General features: G+C 42.1%; 3 protein-coding genes across 10 annotated transcripts in view; 1 reads left to right on the forward strand and 2 right to left on the reverse strand.

The window, feature by feature from the left end:
- Positions 1-9,323, forward strand: part of LOC136559279 (dynein axonemal heavy chain 11-like) — a 58,371-nt gene extending 49,048 nt beyond the window's left edge. For all 6 annotated transcript variants that reach the window (XM_066554393.1, XM_066554357.1, XM_066554401.1 and 3 more), the window contains 2 exons: positions 2,202-2,698; positions 9,190-9,323. The gene's annotated coding sequence lies outside the window, so the exon portion shown is untranslated. The remainder of the gene's footprint in view (positions 1-2,201; positions 2,699-9,189) is intronic.
- On the reverse strand, positions 125-8,447 carry CDCA7L (cell division cycle associated 7 like). 3 transcript variants are annotated; one of them, XM_066554334.1, is made up of 7 exons: positions 7,846-8,447; positions 6,068-6,142; positions 4,730-4,912; positions 3,163-3,294; positions 2,221-2,370; positions 1,428-1,564; positions 125-1,077 (listed from the first exon to the last, which is right to left on the reverse strand). In XM_066554334.1, the coding sequence occupies exons 1-7, from the start codon at positions 8,227-8,229 to the stop codon at positions 1,047-1,049; spliced, it is 1,092 nt and encodes a 363-aa protein (XP_066410431.1). In that variant the 5' UTR covers positions 8,230-8,447; the 3' UTR covers positions 125-1,046. The 3 variants fall into 3 exon arrangements, with proteins under 3 accessions (XP_066410431.1, XP_066410423.1, XP_066410440.1); XM_066554326.1 differs by having other exon boundaries at positions 3,163-3,297; XM_066554343.1 differs by lacking the exon at positions 125-1,077 and having other exon boundaries at positions 1,206-1,564; positions 3,163-3,297.
- On the reverse strand, positions 8,634-18,904 carry LOC136554793 (cell division cycle-associated 7-like protein). The gene is made up of 3 exons (XM_066547494.1): positions 18,847-18,904; positions 12,004-12,150; positions 8,634-8,804 (listed from the first exon to the last, which is right to left on the reverse strand). The coding sequence occupies exons 1-3, from the start codon at positions 18,901-18,903 to the stop codon at positions 8,634-8,636; spliced, it is 375 nt and encodes a 124-aa protein (XP_066403591.1). The 5' UTR covers position 18,904.
- Between the last annotated feature and the right edge of the window lie 1,005 nt (positions 18,905-19,909).

Consider the following 19,909-nt stretch of genomic DNA (forward strand, 5'->3'; position numbering starts at 1 on the left):
ACTCATCAATGTTGTGCTCATGTGTTTCTCCATATAACGATTATTGATCTCCAAGTACCATTACACTTGCTATGGGAAAGTAAATGGGAAACATCAGCATCAGGGTGTAGCTTGAATCAGAAAATACTCTTCTTTAGATCAGTCTTTATTCTCTCTACATAAAAAGAAATGTGTATATTACAAGATTTTAACATACTTAACATGCAATACAAATATCTTGCATTTAAATGAAGTTGTTTGAAAGCCTGGTTGTACAAATGAAAAAATATCTAAGTATGAACTGTAAGTAAAAAAATTTAATCCTGAACTCTGATATAGACCAGTTACAACAGGTGGGTAGATGCTTCAGGCAGCAGGTGCATTACACAAAAACTGCTGGTGAGAAGTTTTGTTGGATTTTTTTACTGGGATATTTTAAATTCTTTTAAAACACTCTTCTACTTTCATGTTTTGGTGAATAATTGCACTTTGGAATAAAACTTTGAAAAACCATCCTCGCGTTGGTCGATTGCATCACCTTTGGCTGGAATATAATGACATTCAGATGAAAGTATCTTTTCCTTCTTTGCAAGGACAAGTTCTATAAACTATAGGTGGTGAAACAGGTTCAGAAAGCAGAGCTGGAAAAATCGATCTTTATGATCAAGCTGGTAGACAAGGGTGTTTTGTTTCTTTGAAGACGGGATGCTTTGAAAGTAGTTGTTAAACACCCTTTCTGCAAACTTGCACAATTATATAAATAAAAATATTGCTCATTTTGACCAAGCTCTCCATCCTGTGGTTGTGTAGCTCTACTAAAAATTAACCACTTAAGGTTCAAGAGCGCCATTTCACTTAACATATAGGTCTGTGCATGTAGATTTCTCTACCAAAATATTTTCCTGAGAGATCTTTTGCATAAGACCATATCAATCAACAAGTTTCCAATAAAGAAATGAATATGCTATGTACTACAATTCTATTTTATGTAAAACATAGTAATAAACTTCTGAAGTCAAACTGTTAACGTATTAACCAGTTTCAGGCACGGCTTGAGTTCAGTGCTCTCAATTGTCATCTGCCAGTTGTTTTTGTAAACTAGAAGATATGAGAAAACAGTGTTAGTGCTTTTTAGGAAACTCATAAATTTCCATTGCTGAAGATGATAACTTCCAAAACAGTTGGAAGTTAAAAACTTCTATACACTTCAGCCAACCAACAGAGATTTCAAAATAGGCAGAAGTCTTTCAATTTTTTAATCAAATTAGTTGTTTACACAGACAATATACACCATTTTAAATAAGCTGATTTCAGCCAAGTTAAAAATCTGAAATCCAAGAAACTTCTTTTGCATAGGTGCAGGATTTGCCCCAGGGCACAAGAAGTCAAATGTTATTTAAAGGGCTGTAACAGTTTAAAAAAGAATGACCAGAGGGCAGAGCTCTCACCTTTCCAGGTACTCCTTGACATTGTTGTAGCCATAGAACTTGGCCAGGTGGATGAGCATGCCGGTGGCACAGCGCCCGTCCCGCCGGCGGCAGTAGCTGCAGTTGCACACCCCGCGGCAAGGAGGACAGATCCAGGACTGCAGGGGCATGAGCATGGGAGGGGGGGAAAGGCAAGCTATGAAAAATGTTATACTGGACTTCCTCAGTATACTTGCTCAGAGAAATGTGAGTATGGCTTCCCCACCATGTCATTGCTCAGGACAACGTTTTACAAACCTCTATCAGCCAGCCAACCTTATTAACATTTCCCAAATTCTGCAGGATTAAAGAAATTATTAAGTGCTTGAATACTTCTTACTCTGAAGCCTCAGGTTCTCTGATGTGCTCAGTATTAATTTTTAAACAGAAGGAAGTCATCTGTAATGCCTAACACTCATTCCTTGCTAGGATGACTGTAGTCAACTCCCTACAAAGAGATGGGCACCCACTGAGACAAGTTCCTTTGCCTCTCTCTGCCTGCTGGTACAGGACAATTCCTGGGACTGAATTAACCAGCTGGTACATAAAGTCAGGCACCCCCAGCTGCCCAGCAGCTGCACATAAAAGCACAGGTGCTAATAGAGCAGCCACTGTCACACTGGGCTAGCACATCATGGCCATTAGTTAGCACTACAGATCTGCTCTTGGCAAAAAGGTTTGAACCCCGTTACCATAAGCATATTCTTAACATCACAGATTAGTAACAAAACTGTATTCATTACACTTTCATTCCAGGTTCAAGAATGACACTTACTGGATCAAGCAGAGCTGACTTCACATCTTCCCCATATCGATTTCGAAGACAGGGTCCACAGAACTGCCCCCTGACCCCTCCACAGCCCTGCTTGCGACAGATTGTCTTTGTATCGGTTGTCTTCTGTCGACACTGGTGGCAAGTACTACCCTAAAGGTGGAATGGAAGAGAAAAACATTTGTATGAAGGACATCTTAAATGCCCATTGATGAGCTTTCCTAATAATAAGAAGCACAAACTTCAAACCAAAGTCAAATTAAACAATGAAGAGGAAGTTCTGTTACTATGATAAATCATAGAACGACGCTAGGAATTTTACAGAGTCAGTGCCAAGTTTCAGTTGCGTTAGAAGTCTCAAATTACATGAACCTCATAATCATAGTTCTGGCCCTTTCTTCTCTCTAGGGAAAACCTAAAACTATTGAGAAAATGATCTTGTGACTCATCCCTGCCAATACCATGAAGCCTGACATACATGGTAAGATGATCTTTATGATAATCAATAGCCAAATCCAGTGAAAGCAAGGAAGGAGGACTTCCATTAAGAACACTGGACACTACATAATCTGTACAGAAATGTCATTTCCAGAGGTACAAAGAACAGCAGGGATCACTATTATTTAACACAACATTTTTATTAGTGAGAGGGACAAAAAGGATGCCAACTCTTACCAGTGGCAAGCAATAGCTATGGCAAACTTGACTTAATAGCTCTGTGGCACAAAAACACTTTTCAGGGGCAAAAAGCCAGTGGGGAGTATCAACCACCACAGCCAAGCCCAGAGAAGTCTGGCAAAGCTTTCAAAGATGTACTTGTGTGACATAATAATGATGAGCTGAACTCCCCAGAGTCTCAGGAAAGGACACCTTTTAGCAAACACCAGTGAAATAGTGAGAGACTTTCAAGTGACAGACACACAGAAGAATACGGCAACCACTTACAAGAACTTTGTCGTAGATTTTGTCCCTAACAGTGATTGCAATGTTGTCCAAGTCCTCCTCAGTTATGTCTTCTACCGGGCGATGAGATGAGTACTTGGTTGATCTCCTTCTTTTGCGAACTCCACAATCCCCCTGCTAAACAAACTCATCTCAATACCTTTTGTCTGATGTCATGAAGCATCTGTCACCACACTTGGTGACAAATTCCTTCATTTACAGTGAGTATGCAGTCCACAGATGGCAAACTACAGGCTCATGCACCACTGGAAGAACAGAGAATAGTTTCCAAATCATCCCTGCCTCTTTCTCTCCCTCTCCCTCCATAATCTTTTCTCTACTACACTTTTTATTCATTTTATTTAATTCCTTTCCTTTATTACTACTTCTATTTGCACAAATCCTTGACATGTTTTACTGCTAACTTTTCTTTGCATTCCCTCTCCTCCTCCACTGTAACTCTTCATACTCCATTTCTTCCCTCTCAAAATCAAGAACTGTGATCATCTGCCTTCCCAGGCTTTCATCCTTCAATCTCCTTCTCTAGTTGCTTTCTCCAATGACAATCTCTAATGTCCTGCAAAAAAAAAAACTCTACTAAAGTTTTAGGTTAGTCCTGACAATCCCAGCCCTTTTTTATTAACCTGTTATTTGGAAGAGAGTACTCCACTCACCATTAAGTGATGTTTTTTTCCCTCTAAATAATCATTCTTTTTGACCCCTATTCATGAACAATCTCATCAGACTCTTAGCCTTCCCATACCTGTCTCCGAAAACCTCATTTGTCCTTCACTCTAGATCAGTTCTGTTCTGTCCAAAACAGTCATTTACCAGGCCAGGTTCTCATTTGGTGCTACTCCTCTTCTTCTAATAGCCAAGTTCCCTCTATAATGCTTTAACTATGCCCAGGACTTGCTCCTACAAGCAGAACTGGGATCCAGCCTGTAAGGATTCAGACTTAAAGGGTCCTCCTCATAAGGGCTATAAAGAAAATATAAGCAAGACAAAGGACCACCATAGGCTAGAGGAGGAAAAAAACTGTATTTTTAAGAATAGGAAAGAGTAAAATCTGCAACTTTTCAATTACTAGCCTGTACATTAACAGTTTGCTGGTGCAGATTCCCTTAATTCGTTCTCAGTTCAGCCATTTAACTCCCATCTTCCTTCTGCTATTTCTTCCTTCTCTGCTATTTCCAGAGAAGGATTTTTAACCATTTTTTCCTGAGTCTGGTAACAGAGAAGATCTGCTTTGCCACCTCCACCACCCCACTGCCTTGCCACTCCAAGGTTCTGTACATTATGGGCTCTAGTAATTTTCAGATGAAGAATTAATAACAGACCAGAAGTTAACTGCCTTGTTATGCCTGAAAAACACTGGTCACAATTAGAGCCCACTTAACAGGTGAAAGATGAGACATAAAAGGCCTGGAAATAACTTCTTCTGTTGCTAATCCCAACCAAAGATTTTCAATAACTTTGCATAGGATGTGATGTCTGGTCTAAGTGCTGGCCAACAATTTAAATGTTTCCAAGTTCCTCACTACTGGAGATATCAAAATCTGGCAAATACCACACTGAGTCTCTTCAGGAGGTTTTGCTGTCTGTAGCTACAGATGTGTTCTGCAAATTTGACAGCTGACACAGTAAATTTTTCCAAGGCAAATTTTTCTGGTGGACGAGCAGTTCTGGTTGGGTTCATTCGGCGTGTTATCTGGCCTTCAGAGAATGTCCTCCTTGGGGTTTTCTTCTGTTTCTACAAAGAGAAGAAAATTCCAGTAACTGTCTTTTCAGTTATATTTGTAGTGTTAAACACTAGAAACAACCTGAAAATGTCTGTACTTAGTGTACACTTGTACTATCATGAATTGATCTACTGTTCTCCTACTCCTTATTTGTTAAGCCAAACCCCACCACCAAATATACTCCCTACACACTATTTTTTTTGCTACTTTCAAAAATCACACCTTAACGTCAAATTCCGTTCCAATTAACAACACAGAATTATGAACTATACCAAAATCACAGAACTATACCAAAATTTAACACATGGGTGGAAGCCAGTTCTCACTGCTCTTTGGTAGCTAAATATTCTGATTTTTCCACAATCTGAGTACGCAATCAAGGAACATTGAGGAATACACAGTTTGAGGAACAAGCTGAATTCTCGTTAATTTTCTTTTAAACTTTTTTAACTGAAAGTGTATTAAGAAGCTGCTTCCTTTAGTTCAAGATTTCTAGTTTTGGAGATTGTTGGGAGGCACAAGATACCCTCTTCACACTGTCACACCTCCCAATTATTGTGTGACTGAATTCATGCAACAGAAGTCCTGCATGGACATCTACCAAAGACATGGCCCTTCAAGGTTTCTTCAAATCTTTTCAGTTTATAATATACATGGAAAAATGCTACTCAACAGAGAAAGCTGCTAAACTAAGCTTTCTCAGCTGCCTAAAGCTGAGAAAAGTAAATTGAAATAACTACTGTATAATTTTTGTGTTGAATGGCTCAACTTCATGAGCATAGTTCTGCTGGGAAGGGTGGATTTTAGAAGAAAGGTCTACAAGAGGGAAATTAACAGAATCTAAATCCAAAGCAAAGCAACTACTTTTCCTTATTCCCACATACTCAGACATTTGTCTAAGATCTCCAATAGTATTTCTGGAGCAAAAATGATGAAGTAGCATCTCATCTTGGTCTTTGTCTTTCTTCAAAAATTATCTTTAAAAAATCCATTTCCTCATGTAATCTCTGTCACTTTGCAAACCATAGCAAATTTATACCAATGAAGTGACCAAACCCTAAGAAAACCAGAACAAACTTGCTGAAAGTTTCTAATGAAACACATTAAGTCCAACACCTAAGTCTAACAAAAATTACTGTCACCACCAACCAGTACTGGGAACTTACTGCAGGGGTCGAGGAGGGTGTTTTCACTGGGAACAGGTCTGGTATGGAATTCAGTTCTGCCAGCAGCTGGGCAAGCTGGAATCAAGTAACGGCACATTGAAAACTCACTGCAACTTACAAAACAAGCAACACCACCTACCATCCATTCCTCACATGCACTTCAAATTACAGCTAAACATGTGCAAGGAACCTTTATGGAAGCATTTAAATAAACTGGAATTCATAAAAGGGGTTTATTTACTCTGCCATGAGCAAACAATACTAACTTTATAGCTCCCACTAATTCTTACTGGGAATTAGAACTAGCCAGATTTACATAGTATCTTGTCAAAACAGCACCAAAGGAGCACATTACAACATGGCAATGATTGATAACAAGAAATTAAGTTCATATGATAGGAGGGAGAAAAAAAAGACAGGGTGCCAGAAGACAGTAAGATGTTCCCACTGAGCTTTTACTGACTGCAGACACATCTGTGCTCTTTGCCAGAGAGCTCTGCATCTCCTTAAGCAGTGCAGACACTGGGTACACACTCATTACAAAGTTAGAGAGCAACTAAGCCCCACTGGCAGTTCCCCCAATGCATGCATGTTCTGATCATGTACAGCATCAGAAGCACTTCAGCAGGATGATGATTTCTTGCACCGTGCACAAGATGTCTTGGAAGTACATTTCCACATAAGCAGTGGCGGATAGGTACAAAAAAAGCACTGACCTGTTCTGGAATTCCAGAATGAGGCTAACTTCTGAAAAGCCACTGGTAGTGGGGATGAGCCAAGCTGCTAGCTCTCTGAGATTGCCACAGCCATCAAGACATTAAAAGCTGAATACAGTATTTCTCAGTAAATACTTCAGCGTGGCATTTATTAAGAGCTATTTAATGCCATTACAGTACTGCTCCTAGGATGCCAGTGAATTTCACAGTGGTTGAACTGCAAGGAAGAGTGGAAGGTGAGAAGGACTAAGGAGCAGCAAGACCAACACAACAGCAGTGGGAACACAAGAGAGATTAGAGGTGCAGGTACAAAGCTGAAGCAAGTTTTTATACAGGAGCTGCAGGCCCACACCAAGAGGTATTGCTTGAGCCCCAAGATTGCTTGGAAGCTGCAACTTTCCCTGAAACACAGTAAAACTGAAGGAGCTACTAAAGACTGAACATCAGTTTGGATTACATAGCAGCAGGATAATTAAAGAGAGCTGGTGGCATGTTGGATAATAAAGGAAAAAGCATTAGTAAATGATCAGTTGCTCTTTTCCACACCTACACAAACATACACACACATTCAGCAGTTATATAGTAAAGCCATACTGTAAAAAATCACATCCCACACAGCTGAGAAATTACATTTATCACCCTCAGCAGCTCTTAGCTGGCTTTCCAATCAGTAACTGCAGCAGATCTGTCACACACAAACAAAAAGTAGAAACACTATTGTGCAAACGACACCATAAACCACCTGAAAGGACAGCTGTTTTTCTGACATGTTTTGAAGGCTGCAAAACTTGGTCATTTATAACTTTGTTCATATCCACATTAAAAATTCTTAGTTCTACTCTGGTTTTAAACTTGACCAGGCTAGTCCCTACTTGAGATTATTTTAGGGGTAAATGTCTGAGTGCTGAGGGTCCTCCAGGGTTTTCCCAGGTAGAAAAATTCACCATAAGATTTTCCCAAAGTTCCAGCACAGCACCAGCAGGGACCCTAAAATTCAAGTATGCTCAAGCTAAGTAATTGGATGTAAATGTCAGAGAAAAAAACACTGCTCTTAAGTCTTACCATGGCTTTATTTTCTTTAATATTTATGGCTCTCTTAAGCAGTGCACTGGAACTTTCCTCCTGTGTTTCTTTAATGTCTTCTTCAGACTCTGAAGCAGAGCCCTCTACTTTGTCCGACCGCTTGAGGCTTATTTCTTTTGAAAGAGGTGTGAGGGATTCACTGTCCTTTAGAGGTAAATCAGACAAAGCCTGTTCAGGCACTTTTTTCTCAGATGATTTCCTGGTGGGAAACTGTAAAGCAACACGAAGGCCAAAGCTTCTTCTCTTGGGGGAAACCTTCTTCTTCATCTCTTCCTCCTCTTCTTTCTCATTACCCAACAAATTATCGCGTTCTTCATCACTCAAGTCTGACTCCACCATCTGGAAGTAAGAAAAATCCCACATTACATTATTGCCTCTGACATAAGAGAGCTAATTTTTAAATCACTAGTTCTAGACAGCAGTCTTTCCACCCAAAGGCACCACCATAAATTCACCTAAATTAACATCTTTTTACAAGTTCACAGTACACAACATCTGCCTGTGCAGAGATCAACAAAACATCTACATATTAGCACTGTCTGGGATACAGACATGGCTGTCTCCTGAAGAACAATCTTGCTCAGTACAATCTACAAGCAGCGGAAGTAGTTCCCATTTCTAATATGTGATGTTACATTAAATAAAGCATTCTTTCCCTCTTTTAGGACAACACTTTTTAATTCAGCATGAAAAAAGAGCATCATAGTGCATCAGAAAATTCCTACAGGAAAATAACTTTACACAGAAGAGACAGAAAAAAAAAGAAGTCAACATAGACATTCACATGTAGGTGTGACTGCCTTTACCAGAACTTCTTTCTTGTTCACATTCACCTCGTTTGAAGCGAAGCCCTCAAACGCTTCTGTCTCAGAGTCAGTGTCCTCAGTGAAAATCCTCCGCAGCTCTTCGGTGAGGTATCTGGACTGAAACTGGAGCCCCTGCAAAAACACCACTCAGGAGCTGTGAGAGGCAGTCAGATACAGAGTATTCACACAGCCACAATAAACAGGCTTTGAGGGTCAAAGCAGTGCCAACTAAATAGCATACTGTGAAAGCACTTTGCAGGCAAAGCCTGTCAAAAGAAACAAACAACAAGAAGACAACATTCAGTTTCAATATTGAGTTGTTTTAACTTTGCAAGATTTTTTTTCTTCATTTTGAGGACAGGGCTTTAACTGAGCTACTTCTTGTGGGGGAAACTTTCTCCTTCACTTCTTCCCTTCTTCATTACTACCCAATAAAAATAAACTATGAGTTTTCTTGTATGTAAATTATCATGTTGTTTTATGTATATTCTTCTGTTTTATGTATTTTCTTCAACAGGCCTTGAAAAGAAGAAAATACAAATGAGAGATAGGGTCTGCTCCTTGCGCTGTTACACCATCACTGAACTGACTGATACCAACACAAACAATCAGAGCTTTGAACAGCCTGACCAATATCCTTCCACCTTTCAACTTCTCAACTCGCTGGTTTTTTGGTGCAGTTTATCATTCCCATGTGTTCTAAGGTAGACAGCTCCTCAATTTCAGCCTATAGACCAGGAAGTAAAAAGACCTCATTAAAACGCTCTTCATGGTATGTACGTTACATCCCAATTAAACACAAGGCTTTTACTAAATACAAGTGTATTTCCATACTTACAACAAGAACTAGTAGAAAACCATTTAATCAACCTGTTCCTGCTAATCTCTTGAGAGACTTTTTCCTGGTAGGAATATAATCCATGTTCACATCACACCTGCCTCTTGAAAGTCAGCAACATATAAGTTTATTTCCCCAATTTTCCTCTGTTACTTCTTCCTCCCACACAAGAAACAAAAATTACCTTTAATACAATGCATTTGCTAAATATCTTTATTCTTCCTTTCAATTCCCTCCCCTCCCTGACTTTAATTACACATTTCTTTATTTTAAGATAATATCTGGTGAAAAAAAGATACAATAGATGAGTGGAAAAAACTTAGAAGGGAATGGGAGGGGGGAGCCACTGCATATGCTGTTTCTTTACACTTAAACATCTACAAATTATTATGGGTGATTGTAATGAGTTTTCTCTGAGGAAAATTACTTTATTCTTTTGTTGATAGCTGCAGTGCAGCTGCTTGAGAAAGGAACAAACACAATAGGGAAGTTACTTTACAGTTAAATTGTATTTCTTGGAGGAAACTGAAGATTTTATGTATTCTGTGTTTTTATGAAATTCCACAATGAAGGTTGAAGGGGGAAATATACTATTTGTTAGCCAAAGTAACTAAAAATAACACACCTACAGGTATGCTGCTCATCTATGAAGAACAGTCTACATCAGGTAAAATACACACCAGGGGTACCTATTGTGGGAGAAATTGTGGGAACTCTGCAGAAGCGCAGAGATGATCAGAGCAGGACTGCAGAAAGCCCTGAGGAAAAGCAGGCACAGAGAGGTCACTACTTGCTAACTCATTTGCACCTCAGCATCCAAGGGAACACCCGATGCACTAATAGCCCATTTACCACCCCAGCAGGGCAGCTACCTTGCCTCCTTTCTCAAGAACTGCTGAATTTTTCTGAACTTCCCATCTTTTTGCCCTTTGCACCAAAACCCTTTTGTTTCCTGCACAAGTACCAATGGCCTTTTGCAGCAATTGCGGTGTTTGGCATCATGAACACAGGATGATGCTCATCCTGATGCAGGGCCCTGATGTGCAAAGACTGCACATTATGCTGCAGTTGGATGGAACTCAGAATATTTTTATTGTACCATTTAGTGGTAAAGAAAATTAAATTCAATACTGATCAAGATTTAAAATAATTCTCATCCCAAGGGAAACACAGAAATGATATGGAAGGTTGCAAATGCAAGCTGTAAATCTGGAACAAGCCTCACTGGGATTCTCAGCAATGCATGTGAAACTATCTATCTATCTCTTCCACAGCATTTTTCATCAGAGGATTTTAAAATGCTTTGCAGAAGAGATCATTATCATAAACTCTATTTCACAAGTTGGGAAATCAAGGGAGGGAAAAGTACAGTCAGGTGTCTGCAGCCCCCAAGTAGGCAGAAGCTCCCACACAAGGTTTCCCCTCCACCACCAATACCTCTCCCCACTGACCCTTCTTGATGCTCCCCACAAAAACACAAACGCAAGAGCAAGCTACCTCCTGGTTTGCTGAAGTTGCCAGTACTGCTGTCTAGCAACAAGATTAGAAACCAATTTAGAGCCCAAAAATTTAATTACATCTTAGACACTATCTTTCTCCATAGCACAGACTGTGGCTCTACCCCCAAAAGGTTTCTGCACTCTCCTGGAGTAACTTGCCTATAAAGGGTGAGAAACAATACATATTTGTAACAAGCCTTATTCTGTCTCTTTCTTTGGCCAACACTAATCATCTTCCTTGTCATCAGCACCTCTTAACCACGCACTGACCTGATGAACTAGGAAAATAAAAGAAAAATAATTCAATTATCTCATTAATGAAACAGAGGGACCTCTGCAAGAGCACAAATGACAAAGGTATCTTATAACACATTAGCCCATGGCTATCAAGCATGTAATTATATGTTTCCAAAAGACTAAAAACTAAATTTTTTGCCACCCAAGACAGCACACCAGTTCTATTCTTTTCTTGTGAATTCAGCTGGTATCTCCAGCTACCAGAGAAGAAAAAATATTAAATCATTGTGCTAATCCAAGCCACTTCATCAAGAGAGCAAAGAACCAGCAGACTGCACTACTGCAGCAGGAGCTGATGCTTTCTCTGGATTACCACTATTAAAACACAATTTTAATGCAGAGACAGCGCAGAGATATTTCTGGAAGAAATATTTTGAAGTCTACATACTCACAAATGCCCATCTAATAACCAGCAACATCTTTCCAGGATGGTAATTCCTTTTTTTTCTGTTTGCTACACTTACCTATTTCACTTTAGCTCATCTTCCAATGAAACACATTTTCTTTTTTATATTATAAAGGAGTTTTCAAAAGCAACCACTAAACCCTAAATACTAAGTTTGTTTACATTAAAGTTTAATATGGGCACTGTAAATTACAGGTTAAGGTGAGAGTTATAATTCACACAGTTTTGACACAGGCTCACAGTATTACTGCATCCCAAGAGCATAACTGGACTATGGCAACCTGTTCCTACCTCTTTTCCAGACTCCTGGGAATCAAAACTAGCACAGTTGTTCTCTGACAAGAAGCTCTGTTGAGAAGTATCATCTTGGAATCCTGGAAAATCTTCACTGTCACTGGGGGTATTAAAAATGTTGGCCACATCCTTGGGTACCTGTTTCTGATTCAAGACAAGACAGAAAACACGAGTCACACACACCAACTTAATAGGAAAACTCAAATTTGCAACCATACAACTTATGTTTATATTCCTATGCAAACACGAGTCTGTAGCACAAAATATGCCATGTGTAAATTGTACCTTATTTAGCTAAACTCCAGGAAAATTCTGTATAGACTGTTTTAATCCCTGAATACAGACTCAGGATCTGGGATTGGGATTATGATGCAATACACAGGGTGTTCAGCTCCACAGGAAAGTACTTCAGAGACATAAAACTACATGTGTGCCTCATCTTTGCAAGTAGGAGCTCAGGGCACTCTTACCCATGGGGAAACCCACCACCCCTCCAGCTCTTCCAGAGCAATGATGGCTCAGAGGTGAGGGACACAACCTCAAACAGAACACAATGCTAAAGTACAAAGGAACCTGACCTTTAGATCCCACAGTACCATTATGGATTTTAGCAGACACTCGGCTAACTCCAAAAACAAAACCAATGCAACTCCTTCTCCTTGGTCAGTACTGTCACAGAGCTTCTCCTGTGATACTGGTTAAGAGAGTGAAAATGTGCTAACCAAGAACATTTCTCCTTTGCTAGAAGCCCAGCAGGAGAGGGGGAAGCACAGCCAAGGGCAGGCAGCAGCCTTCCTGAGGTGACCAAGGTCACAGCTTTGGCATTCAAAAAGTCCAGTCCCAGCCTAGGAGACTCATAACACCACCTCCAACCATTCCACTGGGCCATATACTTCACAGCAAACACTTTGGAAAAGGCTCTGCATGTGCCAGGATAGTAAGAAAGCCTTCAGACAGGTCCCATGTGGGCTGCTTTAGGATCTGGTGTGTGTAAGGATGGGATGAACAGACCAAGCCTTAAAAACCAAGGAAGAAGGCATTTTGTCAAGTTTCAGAACACATTTTCACACATTCAGGTATCACTTGCAAAACCATTCTGTCAGTCACACAAATGCTCTGGGAGAAAAGCATCTGCATTCCTCACCAGCATCCAGACACTCATCCCCTACATCCCCTGGACCACATACACACCTCACACAAACCACTCCAACCTGAAACAAGCCTCTCTGCTCTTTGCTAAAGCCGCACTCTCATTAACTCTCAGGAACATGAGATCAATGACTGCCAGGTCAGAGGCCAATTCCTCATCTCAAAGTGCTGTTTTCCAGCCCTGAATACCCACCAGTACATCTCAGAAATGAGGTTCAGAACTGAGAGCAGACTACCCTTTTCCACTATCACAGAAACCCAAGGCATATAATGATGATTTTTTTTTTCAAAGTTTACTTGTGGCAAGGCAAGTGACCCAAAGGAGGCTCATTATCCAAAAGTTATATAGCTGCAAAAGTTCCACTTCCATTAAAATAGCAAGCAGTACCTCCACCAAAGCACCACTCTCTGAAATAAGCTACAGTAAAGGGTGAAAAATTTTATTCCAGTTCTGATCTTATAAAGCTGATGTAGGCTGATGCAAAACCAACTTACTGTTGCTGGAGCAAGAGTAGATTTCACCTCTGAAAAACTGACCCTCTCAGGCCTATAATGGCATGACCCAAAGCACAGTTGCTGAAGTCATGCTGTCCATATCCAAACCCCTTTGGATATTCCCTCACTCCTACCTCCTTCAGTGAACATCCAGAATACACTTCGGCTGCTATGAAAGTAAGAATTTACTTGATACAGAGCAGTGCTAAACTGAAGGATTGTGCATTTAAATGGAAAAACATATGAGGAGCTGAGAGTCTCCCTGCTATGAATAAATTGCTTCCAGGAGCCACTGCATTAGTTCTTGTGCTAATCCACAGCTGAGTTAGCCACTGCTGTGATTACTGTATGCCTGATTTCTTCTTCTTCATGTATTGCTTCTTCATCTGCACCAGAGGAGTCATTTATGAGGCTATAATTATTGATTTTGAACAACAACAAAAAAATTCTTTCCCAGTAGGAACTTAATTTTTTGCATTCCCAAATTCTGTGGTACTGGTACTGATCTAAGTAACTTACTGTAGAGCTCCAAGGATTTTTAGTTTGTGTCTTGCTCTCCATAGCCTGGGTAGGAAGAATCTCAATTTGGTCACTGATGAGTCCCTGTTTTACCAGAAGGGCTTACATTAGTAACAGACAACTGACAAGGTGGACATACTCCAGAAGTTTAGAAAGGAAAGCCTCATGGTGAATCTTGATTAGCAGAATTATTAGAATCTATTTCTGCACCTGAAATTGCAAGCCACATTTATTTCCAAGAAAAGTCCACTGACATAAAAGACAAGCTTGCAGCAAACATCTCTGTCGTGATGGGCTCCTCCACTGTCATTTATTGTGTAGTCCTGGAAGCCACAGACATTTCCATCTTCAACTTTCAATTAAAATACATTCTGAAACTGATTTAAATCAGCATCAGAGCCTAGGTTTTCCACTCTTGTCAACAAATTATTACACACCAAGAAAGAAAATACATATTTGTCTAAACAGAAATGTCAAAATAATCTATTTAAAACATCTGTAAAACACAGGCACTCCAGGAGAGGATCTTTACACCACTAAACCCCTAAAAAAGTCATGAAGGCAGAGATGTGATGAACATTGCAGGCTTGCTCAGGGAAAATATTTCAACATGAATAGATCACAATGGACTGCTGAAATGCTGCAGGTGTGAGAAATACTGTCTTTTAAATACACCTGTTACAAAGGCTAAATACCAAAAGTCTAGTGAAAGCTGGAAATAATTCACAGCTGCTGAAAAAGTCAGTCTTATTTCTGGCAGGAAGTTTTATATCTATTGAACTCATTTATTTTTGCACATAAAACACACTTAGTTGTTTAAAACCCCTACAAGGTACTATTCAAAGTATCAGACAACCTTCCCTACTACAGATGGCACACAATCCAACAACTGCCAGAATAACAAATCCTATGTTTCTGTTAGAAGTAGTCCAAAGCTCAAGACATCCACATCTCTCAGGTTTTCCTTCTCTAAATTAGACAAAATACCACCAGTACACCTAGGAGCATACTGGGATGTGTTGGGCTGCATGGAGATCCCATTCCCACAGAACCAGGGGCGAGGAGCTGGTATGTGCCTGTGGAGGCTGGCAGGTCTGTCACCAAGGGCAGAGGGTGACAGAGGCTGGTAGGGTTGTCAAAACTGTTTCAGTCACATAAGCTATTGAAAAGTAAAGAACCCAAGGTCCCCAGCAGTCACAAGAACATTTTTCCAAGCACTATCCCCATGAATTCCACCTTGTTAGGCAATGAGAAAAAGAAAAGCCCGAGGCAAGCTGTTTTGCCATCCACATCAAATGGAAGAATTTTCATGTTTCAATTGAAAAAGCAACTTTCCTGACACCAAAGCCAGAAAAGATGCAACTTGCCCTGTAGGCTGTGAGGAGAGAACACTTGCCTGCAAGCAAACCAATATATTTGGTGGGAAGCATATTATTTCTACAGCACTGACTACCATCTTTAATTTTTTTAAGACTTATTTGCACACATCACTTTCCCTGCCAACTGTCACACTAGAACATTCTTTTCGAATGGTGATGTATCAGGAGAACTTACAGCCTGAGAAAGCAGGGCTAGATGTAGTTCTCTACTTTTGCTCCTACCATGGGGAAAAAAAATCAGTTGGGCTGTGTTCCCTTAATTCAATTTAGCACAATGTATGGGCATTCCTACTCAAAGCAGAGGACACACAAGTTCAGTCACATTCAAACTCAGTCAGACTGAAATAACCAAAGTTTAATTCCAAGCAGATACTCACCAAACCAAACCTGTGCAAAGTCACACCTTCAGCACATGCTGGAAAGCCTCTTGACTTGTCCCAGGTTCAGTCCAGAAGCCAACCTAAGGCACACCTCCCAAGGCCACTGCACTTGGCTCATACCTCAAAGGAACAACCTCAAAGGAGCAACCGAACAGGAAAGCACTCCAAGGCTGACAATTGTGGGCAGCGCTACAAGAATAGAGGGGCCCACCCGGAATGTCAGTAGGTGCCAGACCAATAAACCAGAACTATGCAGAAGATCCTGATTTTTCCACTGGAGTCACAAAGGCGAACAGCACTCTGAAAGCTTAATTTTAAGCATCATACAAATGTGTGAAAGACATGGAAAGCATAGACATACCAAGTCCCATACTGCAGTGCAAAAGAATTACACAGATTGGATGCATAGTCAAAAAGACTGTCAACCACACAATCAGCCCAAGACTCGTTGGGCATCAACAAAATCTAGGAAGGCGAGGAAGATCACAGATGACCTCCAGAATTTCTCAACATCATTAAAGCACAAGAAGCTGAAATCCCCTGGACAGTGAAGTGTATTCCTGGCATACACAGCAGGAGATGGAAAGGCAAGTGAGTGTTCTGAAAGAAGGAGGAACAACTGATAAAACGAGCAGTCATCACCCACTTTTATGATCTTCGCAGGAATAATTTGATTCTAAAGTAAAGATGTATTATGCCTGAAGCTTTAATCTGTCACAGCAACAACTCCTGGGACTTTGAGGGTGCCCCCTCAAAAGGTTCTGGCAATTTTCACACCAGTAAACCTACTGCTCCATGAAATTTTGGTAAATTCTGCTGTTTTCAGAACAGCCAGCCAAATACAGTCTCTATATTGCCTTATCTAGACTGATAATAAGCAAATGTCCATAAAGCTACTTTATCCTAAAATAAGGAATGCCCAAATATCGCAATCACATGGCAAATCATTTAAAATGTCACCTTCCATAGGCAGTACCTTCCTGGAAACTATTTCCTACTCTTCAAAAATGCTGATAATACTGTGAGTATCAGCATGCCAGCATATGAACACAATCCAAACACTATCACTGCTACTATTTCTTACTTTATACCATCTAATCTCTCACCAACCCTAACAGTTGTAACAACTATTTCTGAATTTATTCTGCATAATTCAAGAGCATCCCATGGTGATGCCTAATTACTGTCCAAACCCTGGTATTTCAAGGAAAATACTTTTCTACAGTACCATGATGCACGCTCACTCTGTGCCTGGACTGCTCAAGTCTAGGACTTGAGTTCAGGCCTTGTGGGTGCAAACAGTCACAGCCAGGGCTCCTTTAACAAGCTCTGTCTACTGAAACTGCTGTGCCAGGACCTGGTAAATCAGACCCCGGGACAGGAAATGGAACTGCAGGTCTTGCAATTCAAAACAGTTTTGTACTGCTGACTGTCTTCAGCAATTGTTTTCAAATTGGGGCATGTACTCACAAGCCTATCTGCCCGTCAGCAGTGACGATCTGTGACTTCAGAGGCAAAGAAACCTTCACCACCACATCATTCTGGCCCAGCCAGGACTGAACTCACTGCTCACCAATGTATCACAAAGACAAGGCAGAGCCAGCAGAAGGTTGTGCTCAGACAAAAATAAACTCCTGTGAGAAACAGGAAAGCACCAAGAACAGACAGCTGAGCCTTGAAAGAAACATGATGTGCAGCGTTTAGCTGTGTACCAGAAAGGGAACTAGAAGACTGCAAGAGTCTTGTGTTACAACACCAGAGGTGAGAATTGAGTGCCATTTGTGTCTATAGTCAAACAGGGTTATCCCAAACTGTTTTATAGCGCCCTTATCTTCACACTGCCAAATGGAGAGCCTGAGGTCATACGGAGGTGGAAGGTCTTTGCAAGGACAGAGGTTCTAATAAATATTCCAGTGGCTCTATTACACTCCAGTTCCACTGAGACCCCTATAAAGCTCTAACTTTCCATCAGCAAGAGTTGAATGAGATGCTGAACTTCTCCTTGCTCCTTCCCACCACCTGGGAAGCTCAGCATGAGCTTGAAGAGAGTCAATTTACACTACATGTAAGGAAAATGGTAAAACACTGGAACAGCTTGTCTAAAGAGCTGGTAGATGCTCCACCCCTGAAAACATTCAAGGTCAGGTTGGATGGGGCTCTGAGCAATCTGATCTAGTTTAAGATGGCAACACTCCTTCAAGGAGGTTGACTAGATGAGGTCCCTTCCAATCCAAAGAATTCTATGATTCTATCACTATACCACCTCCGAAGATTCGAACCACCCAATCAGCCTGACGCACCCAAGCATGCGCCCCCAGGCTTGGACCAGACCACAGCCGACGGAAGCATGCCTCTCAGGCCACTCAAATATGTGCCAGCCTTGGCATCGCGGCCTTCCAAAAGAAAAAAAAAAAGAAAAGGGGGGAGAAAAAAAAAGGCCAGAATTAAAAATAAATAAATAAATGTATTAGCTATTTCTAAAGCGGTATCCCCAGGCTCACAACTAATTAATTGTCAATGATCCACTCCAGCCTTTAATAGAGCCGCCACAAGTCCCAGCACAGCTGCAGTTGCCCCACGCCGCTGCTGAGTGTCCCAGGGCCGCCCTCAGGGCGGCTTCCACCCCATTCCCGGCCTTTTACAGCCGCGGAGCCGCCGCGCCACGTGGATGGCTCCCGGCGGGACCGCGGGCCGCCCGGTGTCCCGGACAGCGCGCTGCGCCGGGGGCGGTGCGGGCGGCCGGGGGAGCCGCCCCGCCGCTGGCGGTCACTCGCCGGCGCTGGCGGGCAGCTCCTCCGACCCCTCACGCCGCGGACGGCGGACAAAGGCCGCCGCTGCCCCGGGCAGGCGGAGAGCTGCGGGCCGGCTCCCTGCCCCCGCCGCCCGGTCCCGCTCCGCCAGCCCGCGGGCCGCCTCACCTTGCCGCGGGTCCCCGCCGCCGCTGCCCCCCGCCGCCGCCGGCCGCGCCGCGCCATGGCCGCCCGCGCTGCCGCGGAATGAGGAGGAGGAGGAAGGGGCAGGGAGGAGGGGCGCGGGGCGGTGGCGGGGTGGAGCCGCCCGGCTGCGGCGGGAAAGCGGGTACAGGGACGGGGCAACCCGCGTGGCCTGCCCCCGGATGGACCAGCGCTCTTCGGATGCTGCTGCGGATCCTCTGGGCACCCAGCATCGTCCGATCTTTCCTGCACGCTTTTCGCTGGGCGGCAGCTGTTCGTCTGAAAGGGGCAGGCTTTGGAAGAAAATAGGCTTTTATCCTCCAAGTAACTTAAATGTTTATTTACGCAATACAGGCGGGAAGTGTAAGCCTCTTGAAACCTCTGGAAAAAAAAATGCGGGGGGTGGAGGTGGAATGATGCCACTTTCGAATCAAAATCGTAAAGTCCAATCATTAGTTCAGCACTGCACGTTCACCACTAAGCCAAGTTCCCAAGTGCCACATCCATATGATTTCTAAGCACTTTGAGGGATGGTGATTCCACCACTTCTCTGGGTAGCCTGTTCCAATGCCTGACCACCCTTTAAGTGAAGAAACCTTCCCAGGCAGAATCTCAGGCCATTTCCTCTTTCCTATCGCTTGTTCCTTGGGAGAGGGAGAAGAGACTGACCCCTATCTTCTTTCAGGCAGTTGTAGAGAATAATAAGGTGTCCCCCTGAGCCATCTTTTCTCCAGGATAAACACCAGCTCCCTCAGCCACTCCTCATCAGACTTGTGCTCCAGGACCTTCACTAGACCCTTCACCAACTCAACTGCCCTTCTCTGGACATTCTCCAGCACCTCAATGTCTTTCTTGTAGTGAGGAGCCCAAAACTGAAAACAGAACTAGAGGTGTGACCTCACCAGTGCCAAGTACAGGTGGACTTTAAATGCATTCCCCAGCTTCCCAAGTCAAGAGCCTTTAACTTCACTGTTAAGGGACGGGAAGCAGAACTGGTTCCTTGAAACAGCAAGTCAACAGTTCAAATTTCAAAATATCACGAATGCAG

Source organism: Molothrus aeneus, chromosome 1 (genome assembly GCF_037042795.1).
Source record: "Molothrus aeneus isolate 106 chromosome 1, BPBGC_Maene_1.0, whole genome shotgun sequence".
Classification (NCBI taxonomy): Eukaryota; Metazoa; Chordata; class Aves; order Passeriformes; family Icteridae; genus Molothrus; species Molothrus aeneus.

What these genes read in the sequence shown, in the direction of transcription:
- CDCA7L (XM_066554326.1), bottom strand. Translation starts at nt 8,229, where the DNA reads ATGTGGGATTTTTCTTACTTCCAGATGGTGGAGTCAGACTTGAGTGAT. An exon ending in AAATCTACGACAAAGTTCTT is followed by an intron (nt 2,371 to 3,162) that starts GTAAGTGGTTGC and finishes TTCCACCTTTAG; the next exon opens with GGTAGTACTTGCCACCAGTG. An exon ending in AGTCAGCTCTGCTTGATCCA is followed by an intron (nt 1,565 to 2,220) that starts GTAAGTGTCATT and finishes ATGCCCCTGCAG; the next exon opens with TCCTGGATCTGTCCTCCTTG.
- LOC136554793 (XM_066547494.1), bottom strand. Translation starts at nt 18,903, where the DNA reads ATGGCGCGGCGCGGCCGGCGGCGGCGGGGGGCAGCGGCGGCGGGGACC. An exon ending in CGGCGGGGACCCGCGGCAAG is followed by an intron (nt 12,151 to 18,846) that starts GTGAGGCGGCCC and finishes GTCTTGAATCAG; the next exon opens with AAACAGGTACCCAAGGATGT. An exon ending in CCCAGGAGTCTGGAAAAGAG is followed by an intron (nt 8,805 to 12,003) that starts GTAGGAACAGGT and finishes GTGTTTTTGCAG; the next exon opens with GGGCTCCAGTTTCAGTCCAG.